The sequence below is a fragment of the Pteropus alecto genome, unplaced genomic scaffold (genome assembly GCF_000325575.1).
Source record: "Pteropus alecto unplaced genomic scaffold, ASM32557v1 scaffold186, whole genome shotgun sequence".
NCBI lineage: Eukaryota > Metazoa > Chordata > Mammalia > Chiroptera > Pteropodidae > Pteropus > Pteropus alecto.
In genome coordinates, this window is record NW_006439190.1 from 154,899 (window position 1) to 168,918 (window position 14,020).

Sequence of the window (14,020 nt, forward strand, 5' to 3'; positions counted from 1 at the left end):
CTTCTTACCATCCTTATGCTGACCTCTACTTTTTGAACACATGGAGTATATTTATAATAGCTGTTTTATGTCCTTGTTTATGGATTCTTTTATCTGTGTTGTTTCTGATTCTGTTTCTATTGATTGGTTTTCTTTTGGTTATAGGTCATATTTTCCTACATCTTTGCTACTGTCCCTACTTCTAAGAAATAAGTGTTTCTTATGGCACTAATACCAGGACATTTAAATGACTATTTAAATTATAAATTAAAAACCTCTTACTTTTGGTATTAAAGAGGTTGAGTTTATCTGTTTTTCACTTATTTCAAGTACTTTTAGGGACTCATTATTTTAACTTGAAGGCAAAAAGGGCACAGAAATTGTGTAAAAAGAAAGTTTTAAAATTTGTTTTCCTGAACTATTTAGTGAGAAATATACATAGGTAATAGTCTTGTAAGTCATGATGATGTGATGTTGATAGTACGCTTTTACATGTTCCTACAAAGATACTGCTTCAGACATACACATGGGATGTGAGAGTCTCCACTTCAAGAATGTATATAATTTTTAATTTCTAAAATTTAAAGCCTTTGGTCCAACCCTCTTCCATCATTTTTGATTTTTATTCAGATTCCTTGCTTCTAAGTTACTCTGTGTGTAATGATTGTCGAGTGGGATTTAGGAATGACACTGCCTTGACAGTCACACTTTTAATTAGTACCTTCGTGTCTTTGGCTTTTGGTCCAGGCATTTAGACAGTAGACATTTAGTGTTTGGACAGTAGAGAAATGTTTCACTATTACAAAGGAGCATATCTGAGCTGTGCTCGTGAGATGACCACTTCATTGTCAGTTAAGATCTAGGTGGCTGGAGAAGAAAATTCGGTTGGATAATTATTATGTAGAGATAGACAGAGGTGATTTGTAAAATTGAAGCTTGGATCAGATTATTTATGGCTGTTTGTGCAGAAGCTATAGGTATAGGCAATGGGATGCTTATTTTATTTTCTGAAAATACCTCTAGTGAAAACATTAGAGAATAAATATTATGTGTGCATTAAAAAGTGATTCAGCTGTTGGGAGCTGCCCCTCCCCCTACACCCCTGTCTCTCCAGTCTCCCACCTCCACTGTGTTACAGATAGAACCAGGCCTCCAGGTTGGCTCTTTTCTGCACCTAGAAAATGGAAATAATAATACCTACCTTGCACTCTTTTTATAAAGATAAACATTACAAAGTATATGGCATACCTAACAAAATCCTTGGATCATGCTAGGCATTCAGAAAATGTCCTTTGTCTGCCACCTCTGGCTTTTCTTTCTTAGAACATAGGGTTGGTCATTTATAAATCATCAGTACTGCTTGTTTTGTGGTCTTAAGATTCCTCATAGTGTATTTTAGTTTTACATAGGGATTTATAAATCTTATTTTTGACTTCTGCGGATAATGTTTAAGATCCACTGAACTTTAATTTTCTTAGAGAAAAGTCTTTTTCTGTAAAATTAGGGACCTTAATAAAACAAAGTATAATTTTGCTGATTGGACTTCTGTTATAATCCATAGTACTCTTATAAATTTTGGTTTTTGAAAACTGTGTTAATCTGTGTGGGCTGCTATAACAAGACTATGGATTGGGTAGCTAAAACACGGAAATTGATTTTCTCACAGTCCAGGCTGGAAAGTCCAAGATCAAGGTTCTGGCAGGGTTGGATTCCTCTGAGGGCCTCTCTCTTTGGCTTGTAGACAGCTGGCTTCTTGCTGTGTCCTCACTTGGCAGATCCCAGATGTCTTTCTCTTCTTATAACAGCAGTCCTATCAGATCAGAGCCCTACCAATATGACACTGTTAGCCCTTAATTACCTCGTTAAAGGCCTTGTCTTCAAATATGGACACATTAGATTTTAGGGCTTCATCATGTGAAGTTGGGTGGACAAATTCGAGACTTGACAACAGCTGTCCTGTCTTGAAAGGCCCATAGCAAGAAGCAGTGGGAATACTGCTATAGTGTTGAGTTAATTTGTAGGCTTTTTGTCATTCTGCCCTTCAGTAGGTTTCAAATTCTCACTTTATCTTGTCATTTTTACATTTCCCACCACTTGTATGTCTGTAACATGGTAGATTTCAAACTTTTTTTGACCGTGACCCACTGACAGAAATATATTTGTGTTTGTGCATAACTTTAATAAATACTTTGTCAGTAGCTGCCCTTATAAAGTGGCATATATTCTAATTTCTATTCTATTTCATTTTTTAAGTGATTTTCCAATGGGCTACTTCATGTAATTTGGAAAACATGGCGACATGTGGAGCAACGTTGCTTTTTAGTCTTTGACAGTCACGGATGTGCAGCCAGCTCACATTGGTTTACGGTATTTTTGAAGCCCATCATAAGACTTCCCTGCAGAGGAAATCATAGTTTGGAAAATTTTCCTGCCATTTGGCAACTTTCATAGGAAATGGAAGACAGTGGAGTGGAAAAATTTCATTATACTGATTGCCTTTACTGGGAGAGCCCTACAGCTACATCTTATGTTCAGGAACAGAGTAACTGTGGCTGAGGGATGGATTTTATGTGTGTTTATTTTCTCTCAAGGTGTGGGCTCGGTTTTGTTTTAGAATTATCTTTTCCTATCATAAATTCCTCCACAGTAGGTAGAATTCTTATAAGAATAATAGTTTAATTTTTTGATGACTGTTTCAAATCTTAATTCCACTTGATATACTCTATTGGGACTTCATTATAACTTATCCATGGTGTCTGTGGTTATCAGTTGAGGAAGACACACGTGGTTAGCTGTTAACAACTGTGTTGGCCCTATGAGTATAATAGGATAAATGAAAACCTACTTCATGTCACCCAGGAAGATAACACTCAGGAAAATGGGATTGCAGGGAGAGTGCTCACTCTGCATATAAGCACAAAGTACCTTTTTAAAGTGTCAAGCCGCAGGAATTACTGGACCTACAGATTGTGTAAGTGTTATTTAAAAATTGAAATACAGCTTATTCTGGGAGGACTCCAGGATACTTCAAGGTTGTAGAGAATGTGTCCGTACCTAGTTTGCCTTTCATGTGATATACTTGATCTTAGAGAGGTACTGGAGCCTCCACTTCCTCATTCAGTCTTCACTACACATCAGTGGGACACTGCCTAACATAGAAAAATTCTCTCCCCTTTCTTGTTTTTCCTCATTCCTCCAGATCTGTTTGTAAATAAGAAGTACATGAAAGCATACAACAGATTAAAGGCCAATAAAGATATTCCTTTCTCTATTTATTTCTTGCTTTAAAAAATTCTGATCAGTTGGTTTTATTATGATGGATAATAAAGGATAAGGATTTAGAGAGAGAAAACCTGTACAGGCGTATTGGCTGTACAGGCTTCAGCGAAGACCCAGACACTGTTGCTATAGTGTTGAGATTTAGGTCCCTGCCCCTTTTTATTTTTATTTTTATCGGTGATGGATACCTATACTATTGCCATCTGAGGACGCTGAACAAGTGAAGTTTAGGCAAGAGGCAGGTGAACCAGATATACACGTAAGCCACGTCAGCACTGAGTGTGAGGAATCAAGCAGGCAGTGTGGGTCCTAAGGACAGGTAGATGGCATTTGGAAGCTTTGGGAAGGTCATGCTGTGAATGCTGGAATTGTTTGGTTTGATTTTGTTTCAAAATAATCTTTCCTTTTCACAAGAGGAATGGGAAGCCTGAGGGCCAGGGGTTTCTGGACACCACGGGGGCCCTCCCAGGTGGGAGGGAAGCAGAGAGTAATAGGATGGTGACACTCACCCCAGAGCTAGCTCTCCTAAACCCCATGTGCGCTGCTGCTTGTGTTTATTGATCTGTAAAGGGAGGTGGGATGGAGGATAGCTGGTTGTTATGGACTAAATTGTGACCCTCACAAAATTCAGATGTTGAAGCCCTAGCCCCCAGTGCAATAGTATTTGGAGGTGAGAACTTTGGGAGATATTAGATGAAGTCATGTGGGGGGTTTGTGTCCTCACAAGAAGAGGAGGAGACTAGGGATCCTGCTCGCTCTCTCTTTCTCTGCCATGAAAGGACAAAGGGAGAAGGCAGCTGTCTACAAGCCAGAAAGGAGTCTCACTAGGAACCAAATCTGCCGACACCTTGATTTGGGACTCTTAGCTTCCAGAACCGTGAAAAATAAAATCTGTTGTTTGAGACAGTCTACAGTGTTCTGTTAAAGCAGCCAGAGCTGACAAAGAGACTGGTCAGACGCTCCTGGTCCAGGCTCAGATGTCCTGACCCTGATGACAGGTGTTGAGTAGAGAGACCCATGGAGCCGATCCTCCATGATGGGAAGACTGGCTTTAACGATGACCAAAGAACATTGCTTTAGCAAGGCCATGCCTAAAATTGGGAGAATACAAGGAAATAAATGCCATTGTTTTAAACTCTTGTTTTTCCTCATGAAGTATTCTGTTAGAACCTTCTGTTTAGGCCTTCCTCAGCTGCCCATTCAGAATGACAGTCCTAACACAGGTGTTCTTCCTAGTCCCTGGCCCTGGGTCCATGAGTCCAGAGTGAGTTTTCTGTCCTGTTCATGTGTGTGATATTTATAAGATCCTCATGTACATTTATACTTTGGGGAGAAGAAAGCTGCAAATAACATAAAAATTCAGCATTAATAAAATGCATGTCTGGCTTTTGCATAAGTGGCACGTGGCTCTGTTGACCGTCGTGCCTCCCACATTAGCGTGATCATCATGCACTGTGGTTTGTTCCACAGCCTTTCACTTCTTTGAGATTATGGCACCTCCTGCTTCCCATTTTGCAAATCCGGCTCTCCTTGCCAGGCATTCATCTATTTCTGGACTAGACATACCTGGTGCACACGTGCCTTTTCTTGTCCAGGACCACACTTGCTTTAAGTCAGTGGACATTATTGAGCATCTGCTATGGGCCAGGTTTTTCACTAGGAGCTGGCACCGTCCCTGTGTCCAGGTGCCCATTGTCCAGTGGAGAGGAAAAGAGGGCTCCCTGAGAGAGAATATGGCCAACTAAAACAATCAAGCATTTTGGTAATGGTGTCGCTTAATATTTAATGATAGGGCGACGTTGTTGTCATCATTGCCTTTGAAAGAAATTAACTTTATACAATTTAACATTTTTGCGTTTTCGTTTTAACATGTACTATGAAACCTTTTTATATATATTTTGAAAGGCTATTGTCAATGACGTGGAATACAAATTCGTAAACCTGGAAGTCTCCTAGGTGTTGGGGTTAACCATGCCTATTGCAAGTGTTCATGCCCTTGGGCAACCAAGGCTCTTCCTCTGTCAACCTGGGCTGAGGTCCTTCTTGAGCATCTGTCATTTTCACAGGTGAAGCTATCTGAGACCAGTGTGAGTTGATCTGCTGCTTGGGGCTTGTATCCCTGGAATAGCTAGCTGTCTAATGACAAATATTTCTGTCATTTGTGTAGCGGGACTCCCTATGTTAGGGAAGCAGGACATCCACAGAGAAGTGGTGAAGAGTAACCTGATTGATTGGCTGGCTCATCTGTGTGGCAGTGCAGCAGGCATTCACAAATCCCAGTGCTGTGGTGGGGGAAACTGGGTCCAGTGGAGGGTGCCTGCCTTGTCCGCTGGCAAACTGTGGTCCAGCATGTGAGAAACTGGGCTGTTTCAATACCATAATCACAGGATTCATGATATTTAGAAAACAAATTCATGTTCTGGGAATTAGTTTTGTCTTTTAATCTCGGTGTGTTTTTCTCTTCTAACCCAGGTGCAACGTTAGAGGAAATAAGCCAGCATTGGGACTGGCTGGAGCAAAATCTCCTCCATACCTTGTCTGTCTTTGATAATAAAGAGGACATTGCCAGCTTTGTCAAAGGGAAGGTAAAGGTAGGTTCCTTGGTTATAATGTTTCTCCCTTAGAAGACTATAGAGTATATGTAATAGTAATGAAACATATCTGGTGTCACACAGTCAGGCAATTGTTAGCTTTAGACCAAAATTTTCGAACCTCACAAGGAAGACAATTCATTCATTTTCTAAAGAAAGACTTTTAACTCCAACTTAGGTAGTTTTTCAGGGTTGGTACATTGAGTTCACATGCTTGAGCTGACTGTTTGATCCTCATATCCCTCTAGGGAAGGACAGGGAGGTATATCAAATAATGATTTGTTTGAGAACCGAGGTTTAGCAGTCAGTGACTCACCCGACTCACAGCTGGTCAGTGGCCAAGCAAGAGACCTGTTCATAGGTGTTGGTCCTCCAGCTTGTTTCTTCCCACTGTGGCGTGTTTCTGGGTATGGACAGACGGTGTAGTGAGCAGTGGTGTAGTGAGCTGTTCTCATTCATCCTATATGTCTCTTGTTGAGCAGTGCAGACACCTTCCTGCTTCTTATCCCTTCTTGCCTCCCCTTGTTCTCCCTGAACAATGGTCCATTATTTTTCTGGGCTTCAGGCTTTGATTGCTGAGGAGACGAGCAGCAGGCTTGCCGAGCAGGAAGAGGACCCCGAGAAATTCCGAGAGGCCTTGGTCAAGTTTGAGGCCAGGTTCAACTTCCCAGAGGCAGAGAAGCTGATCACCTATTACTCCTGCTGCTGCTGGAAGGGCAGGGTTCCCCGCCAGGGCTGGCTGTACCTCAGCATCAACCACCTCTGCTTCTACTCCTTCTTCCTCGGCAAGGAACGTGAGTGAGGTTGGCGCTGGCCTTGGGAGGGATTTGGTCTTTCCCAGATGATGGTGGCCCTTGGGGTGTTCAGTGCTGGTCCCCAGACAAGTCGTTAACAAGAAGAGTCAGATGACTAAAGATTTAAATAAGCAGTTGAGATAACAGATGATACTTGATTAATTTCCAAATCATTTCTACAGACAATTGTATTTCATGATATATAGCACTACTGTGAGTTTGATTTGTGAGTCCTTTTTCTTCTACTGCCTTGAGAAACATTTCTGGGTAGCTCACTTCATCTGGCTCCTGAAGGGGTTTCACTGCTGTATGTTGCTCCGAACACAGCATCATAACTGATGGCCCAGTAGTTCTACAGGGGTGGGGCTTATTAACACAGGGGTCACGTAAAACCCAGCCCTGAGCATGTGCACGCGCTCACACACATTTTCTTTTTCTTTCTGCATTTTAGTTTATGCTTTACATCAAACCAGTGGAAGGGGCCCCTCTTGAATCCGGCTGTAGACAGCTTCCTACACATGTCGTCCCTTTTCTTGCCCACACCGCCAGCCCCAGTTCAGATGCTCTAGTCTCTACACTCTGTGAGCACAGCTCTCCGCACCCCACCTGGAATGTGTTCTGACCTAATCTTTGCCATCCTTGTTCTCCTGCTTTCAGAAGTGCTTCTCAAAATTGATGCCCGGTCTTTCCTTCATTTTCCCATTCTTATGTCTCTTTGGAAACTCCTGTTCAACTTTAAAAATTTAATTCAAATTTTATCACCTTCAGGGCCCTTCCTTGGTCCCTTATAATTGGCACCATGTTTATGTTTCTATTTTGGGCTCTGTCAAGTCATTGGTTACTTATTTCTTTACATGTCTGTTTTCCTTATTTAAACAAGCTCTTCACAAAGGAGATGCTTAACCAATAAAAGCTGATGGTGTAGATGGAGTGTGTGTGTGTGTGTGTGGGTATGTGTGTGTGCATGCGCGCGTGTGTAACAAGACTGTGAAAACAGCTAGAAGTAGCTGAAGGAGCTGATTTTCAAGTATGATATAGAAATGTGGCTTTTTAAAATTGAGCACTGATGACATTATTGCAAAATAAACGGAAAAACGAGGTAGAAAGAAAAACACTTAATCCCCTTCTTTATTTGAAAAGGAAAATGAGTTCTTTTCCAACAGTTATCATTGTTACCAGACCTAATTTTGTTAGGATGATAAAATTTGGAAAAAATAAATGATTCCTAATATTTAATAAGTTATTATTATTATTTTAGGTAGTTCTGCATCTCTCTTCCCCATTTGCACACTATTCCAAGCCACCAGTGTACTGGAAACATTTCTGAGAATAGAACACTTGTTTATTAAATGGACTGTTTATACGGCATTACTTTAAAAGGAGTTTCATAAAAACGACTTGTACTCTGTCTTCTGAAACTAGAACAACTGTCATTTGCCACAGTCTAAATGTTAAGCCTGTCTCTCTGGAAGAGATCATGAATAATCTTCTTTTGCACTCCTTTTTTCATGGCTTATGCCATGAATGCTACTTTAGAAGCCAGCATTTATGTGGATTCAGAAGCTTCTGCATATTTTGCAAATATTTAAGCTTAAATATTTTTTAGAAAGTTTTCACGTTAACTTGATATTTCAATATATATTCCTTGGACGTGTACAGTAGCCAGTAACTTGAGAATTTTTACTTAAACCCTTAAGAAAATCATTAAAACAGTAATTGTTGTAACAAGCAGACGTCAAACAGTTCTGTGCTTCCTCTTTCCTGCTCTGATTTCAAAGATATTTGTATTTCAGCTTAAGGAAAACCTTGGACTGTTGTTGATGCACACAAATTTGGGGTTGATCTTGGGTGTAAAATACGTGTTTGTCCTTTTTCTCTTCTAGTTAAACTTGTAATCCCTTGGGTTGATATCCAGAAGTTAGAAAAAACATCCAACGTCTTTCTGACGGCTACTATCCGAATTACCACACACAAGAAGGAGCGAGACTTCTCCATGTTCTTGAACCTCGAGGAGGTGTTTAAGATCATGGAGCAGCTAGCTGATGTGACACTGCGGAGGCTGCTGGATAACGAGGGCTTCGACCTGGACCCAGGTCTGCAGGAGCCAAGCCAGATCACCAAGAAGTAAGAGCTGCTGGCCCCAGGTGGCCTCACCGAATGGGACCAGGCCATGCGCCTCCTTTGTTGACCTGCACTTTGTTAGCCTGAGTCGTACTAGATTTACATTTCTCTTGTGGCAGAAACCAGATTTTTCCATGTTGTGAATTGTGATAGAAATACAGTAATTGACATTGATTACTATTTATTTCCTTTATGCCTTAGACTTTCATTTCCAGATCTAATCCTTCCTTTTTTCAGACATTATTTCAAAATTGATTTTCATTTAAAAAAAAAAAAAAAGAAAATATAATTCAGGCAGCTTCATGATAGAATTCTGATCAGCATTGGGCTTTATTAGTGAACATTAAGAAAATTTGCATTTTCATCTTAAATTACTTTGTAGAAAAAGTTTCAGGACAGCTGGATTTATTTTTGGTGCTAATTTGTCATTAGAAATGTGCCTTACTAAGAGTGTCAGTCAACAGTCATTATTACTTGCCCCAAATTGATACTAGTCACAGAGGCTTGTGAGGTAGTTGCTTGATTATTTGTTCATTAAAGTAGTTCAGCTTTAGCATCTAAAACTCAAATGGTGCTGTTTGAGCTTGACTATGATTTCTGGCTTTGTGGTTCAAATGGTGTAACTGCAGAGTGGATGCAAAGGTGAACTATTCCAATGGTGTCCTTTGAAAAACAAGTCAACCTATAAAGTGCTGTCCTGGCTGGATATATTCATGGAGTTACAGACTGACCACTGCTATTTGAATACTAGTAGTTATTAAAAAGGTTTTTTTTTTATTCTTTTAAAATACACATAACATAAAATTTACTATCTTAACCATTTTTTAAGTGTACAGTTCAGTGGTATTAAGGACATTCTAATTGTTGAGTAACTGTCACCACCATCCATCTCCAGGGTTCTATATCTTACAAAACTGAAACCCTGTACTTGTTACATTGACTATGATTTCTGGCTTTGTGGTTCAAATGGTGTAACTGCAGAGTGGATGCAAAGGTGAACTATTCCAATGGTGTCCTTTGAAAAACAAGTCAACCTATAAAGTGCTGTCCTGGCTGGATATATTCATGGAGTTACAGACTGACCACTGCTATTTGAATACTAGTAGTTATTAAAAAGGTTTTTTTTTTATTCTTTTAAAATACACATAACATAAAATTTACTATCTTAACCATTTTTTAAGTGTACAGTTCAGTGGTATTAAGGACATTCTAATTGTTGAGTAACTGTCACCACCATCCATCTCCAGGGTTCTATATCTTCCAAAACTGAAACCCTGTACTTGTTAAACAACAACTCCCCTTTCCCCGCTCCTCTAGCCCCTGGCACCCACCATTCTACTTTATATTGCTATGAATCTGTCTACTCCAGGGACCCCATGTAAGTGGAATCATCCAGTATTTGTCCTTTGGTGACTGGCTTTTTTCACATAGTATAATGTCCGCAGGGTTCATCCATGTTGTAGCATGGATCAGAATTTCTTTCCTTTTTAAGGCTGAATAACATTCCATGGCATGAGTGTATCACATTTTGCTTACCTACTCATTCATCCATGGACACTGTTGCTTCTATCATCTGGCTTTTGTGAGTAATGCTGCTATGAACATGAGTGTGCAAGTATCTCATCAAGACCCTGCTTTCATTTCTTCTGGATATATCCAGAGTGGGATTGTTGTATCATATGGTAATTCTATGTTTAATTTTGGGGGAACCATTAGTCATTAAAAAAATTTTTTTTTATTCATCTGTTTTAACATTTCTATTCCTTAAACACAAGTGCTGTCTTCTCTGAACATATGGAGGAAAGTTTCTTTCTATTGGGTAGTCTCAGAATGGCAGTGCGTTTAGAGTTTTCATGAAGAAAGAAGGGGAAGATCAAAGGTCTGTAGCACCTAAGACCCTTTCGGTAAAACCATCCATTTGGGAAGAACATTAATCAGTGTTGGCAGTCTCCATTTATATTCCAGAATCGGGTGAATTCTACGAGGCCGCTCCCCCTTCCCCCCTGAAACTGTCAGAAAGTGAGAGAGAGAAAAGTGCAAAAAGGGCCCTGGTGGTGGCCAGTGGCGGAAATGCCTGTGTGCCTGAGGGTGCCGAGGGTTGGCCCGAGGCAGGCGGCCGAAATCTGGTCCAGGCGTGTTTTGTTGGTCACGGCACTTTGAGTGACTTTCTCCAAAAATGAAAGGCATGCCACTCTGCCTACTAATCCTTCACTAGTTCTCATTTGTAGCTGTCTGCCATGGAGACGTAGGCCTATGGACATAAACAGGTGATGACTCAGTCAATTTGACATCCTGCCAAGAGAGTCCAGGTTTTAAAGTTTAGGAAAACAGTCTCTTCATGCTAAGGGCTCAGTCAGAAGTGCTAGAATGGTCCTTGGGCTCTTTTGTTGATATATTTTCACTTCCTTTCCCAGATAATGGCTTTAGAAAGGTGCCCTTGAGGCATGAGCCTAGTGATTGCGGATGAGTCATGATCTGCTGCTGTGCTCCCGGCCAAGGGACCTGTGGACACAGAGCAGAGTGAGGCTCGTACCTCCAGCAAAATAAGGGAGGATGGGATGGTGTGTTTTCACCCCAGGCTCAGTGTCTAACGTGCCGACAAGTTAAAACTTCCCAGAGTGGGACCTGGCCCAGGGATTCTCCAGTATGTAGTCAGAGTCCAGGAGGTCAGAGGCAACTGAGGTCGGGGAGGGCTCCCAGAGAGAATGGAAGGCAGAAGGGAATAAATGCATTGGTCCCGACCTTTCCAAACAGAAAATATCCATTCAGAAGTTGTGAATGATAAGGTGAAAAAAATATAGCCAGCTACTTTTGGGGGGAGAGATTGGAGAAGTGATGGGCTTCACTCAGCAGAAATTAAATATCTTCATTAAAATCTGTTTTGTTGGGCTGAAAATGCTAGAGGAAAACTCAGTGCAGTCAAAGGAAACTTTCTCATAATGTAAATAAGCTCTTTCTGCCAGTACTTAAAGGTAGCTAGTGGCTACCGAGGGGAGAATGTCCTTAGTAATAAACCTTCACCCCCTGGCCACCTGGCTCACCCTTAACTTCCCGGTGGCTTTTCAGACCATCCTCTGCCTTCTCTGCCCAGCTTCATCCCCTTTCCTGCTGTTCTCCCTGGTCCCCCATCAGGATGCTTCAGCTCGCTGCCTGTCGTTTATTCAACTTTCTGTTCTTCTGATCTTAGCTCAGTGTCTTCTTGAACCAGTGGAGACATCCCCGGGGGGCTCATGCACCCCTAAACCTCACAAAGGGAGGCCATGTATCCCACCCTGCAGGAACCTAGCTGCTCTGTGGTCTGTCTGGGACACGGTGGAGAGCAGAGGGTGAGGGCAGAGCCTTGTCAGGAAGGAGACTTTCTAGATGCTCAGTGTTGTGGAGGTCCCAGTTCTGAATCTGTGGGCACCCCTAGCTGAGAGCCTCTGGAAACCTTTCTGTGTTTCTTTCTGAGACACACTGGCCACAGAGGACTGAGTTATTCCAGAAGGGCGAGAGTGGTGGCTCAAGGCTTTCTGTTCAGCACAGAGGTCCTCGTGCCCTGAGCCAATGGACCCCACTTGCCCCAGCCTGTCTGTCACACAACCCGAGCATGGGGAAGCACTTGGCCTCGAAGCAGCTTTAAGCCTCTTACATGTGGGTTTGTGTATGTAGACTGAAAGACATGAGGGAGAGCCGGTATGTCAGGCCTGACCCAGTTCTTACCAAAAGCACTCTAAAAGGTTATGGGAGAACAGGGGTAGGGATGCCTGTTTTTGGTACTCCTTTACCTGATCTAAGAGAGATCTAATTCTGAGTTTGTGAAGAAATAAGAGAAGTACCTACCCCTTAACTTCTTGGGTCTGAGTTCTTAGGAATTAAACCTGAATCTTTAAAATGTGTGCATTTAGTCTACATTTTTCTGTAGCATTGGTGTGCATGATTACACATATTAATTTCAGCTTCAGCAACAAACTTGATGTTTATGGCTAGCAACAAACTTGATGTTTATGGCTTCATGTTCTGATACCCACATGTGTTCCCAGCATGGTTACAGTTCATAAAGTGGCAAGTGTTATGATAGGAGGATTGGCGGCACCCTCCCCTGCTCTTTGCAGCTGTGGCTTTGGCAGTGCACACCAGCAGTGTGTACAGTGGGTAGTGAATACTACTGAGGCTGCTGGGCTTGGTTCTGTCCTTAGAGAGGAGTCCCGCCATGGCATACAGGCCTGAGATCAGATACCATGTTCTGAGTGTTAGATGATGACCAGTGTTTCTGGGTCTTCTCTATGGAGGAAAAGTGGGGAAAATTAAATACTGGGAGATCTGAAAGGCAGGTTGTGACCAGTGGGCTTTTTGCTGCTGTTCAAAAAAAGGAGTTGATACATTTAGCATTGAAACTGCCACCTGCTGTGAAGAGACCCAAAGGATGGGGTGGTCTTATTCTGAGCATCATGAAGGGTTTGTGCTCCATCTTGTAAGTCATTGTTTCTTCAGCTCAGTTATGTTAGAAACTTAAATGTCATGTATATAACACATATTTAAAGGCAGAATTGGAAGAGAACTTTCTAGAAGGGAGGAAGGACGATTGTTTGGAAAGGTCTCTCCTGCTGTTTTCTTTTTCGTATCAAGAGGCCACTGGTCTCTGGCTACTAAACATGTGAGAGACAGATCTCTACAGTGACAGAACAGCCTGGAAGGGAGAGGGAATACTGTATGTGGTACACGCAGACTGCTTAGAAGCTATAGGGGTATTGAACTGAGCCGTTGGCTGAGGCAGCAGGTGCCCTGAATAGAAAAAAAAATGGTTTTAATCTGCCTCAGATAACCGAATATCTTATTCTTAAGAAGGGTTGGGTGCAAGTAAGTAAATATAAGCCCTCCCTGCACTCAGCACGAGCTACTGGGATTCAGGTGGTGGTGTATTAACCACCTCCTAAGGGGACAAGAAGGAAAGGACAACAGTAGAATTCGGTGGTGACCTGATAAGATATGAACAGGTAGGAGACACTGGCTTTACTTTCAGCAAAACCAGCGTGGCCCACATACTTCAGGGACAGTTGGATTACATTTTCAATTTAAAGGCTTTTGACAGAGATCAGTTATCAGGGAGCTGGGGTGACCCTTGAGGGGCCTTGCTTTACGAGGTGCATGCACTTCTAAACCATTCGCATTACTGTCCCTGCTTCTCCCAGCTCCTCTCTGGAAGAAGCAATTTCCTCAGAAATAGCCATCTATGTCATGTCGGGTATCTGAGGACCACGGCTTTGGCCCACGGTC

General features: G+C 41.9%; 1 protein-coding gene across 2 annotated transcripts in view; it reads left to right on the forward strand.

Moving 5' to 3' along the window:
• TBC1D8 (TBC1 domain family member 8) overlaps nucleotides 1-14,020 on the forward strand; it is a 99,149-nt gene that overhangs the window by 54,509 nt on the left and 30,620 nt on the right. For both annotated transcript variants that reach the window (XM_025049785.1, XM_006916174.3), the window contains exons 5-7: nucleotides 5,731-5,849; nucleotides 6,415-6,643; nucleotides 8,527-8,767. In XM_025049785.1, coding sequence (XP_024905553.1) covers nucleotides 5,731-5,849; nucleotides 6,415-6,643; nucleotides 8,527-8,767 — 589 coding nt within the window. The remainder of the gene's footprint in view (nucleotides 1-5,730; nucleotides 5,850-6,414; nucleotides 6,644-8,526; nucleotides 8,768-14,020) is intronic.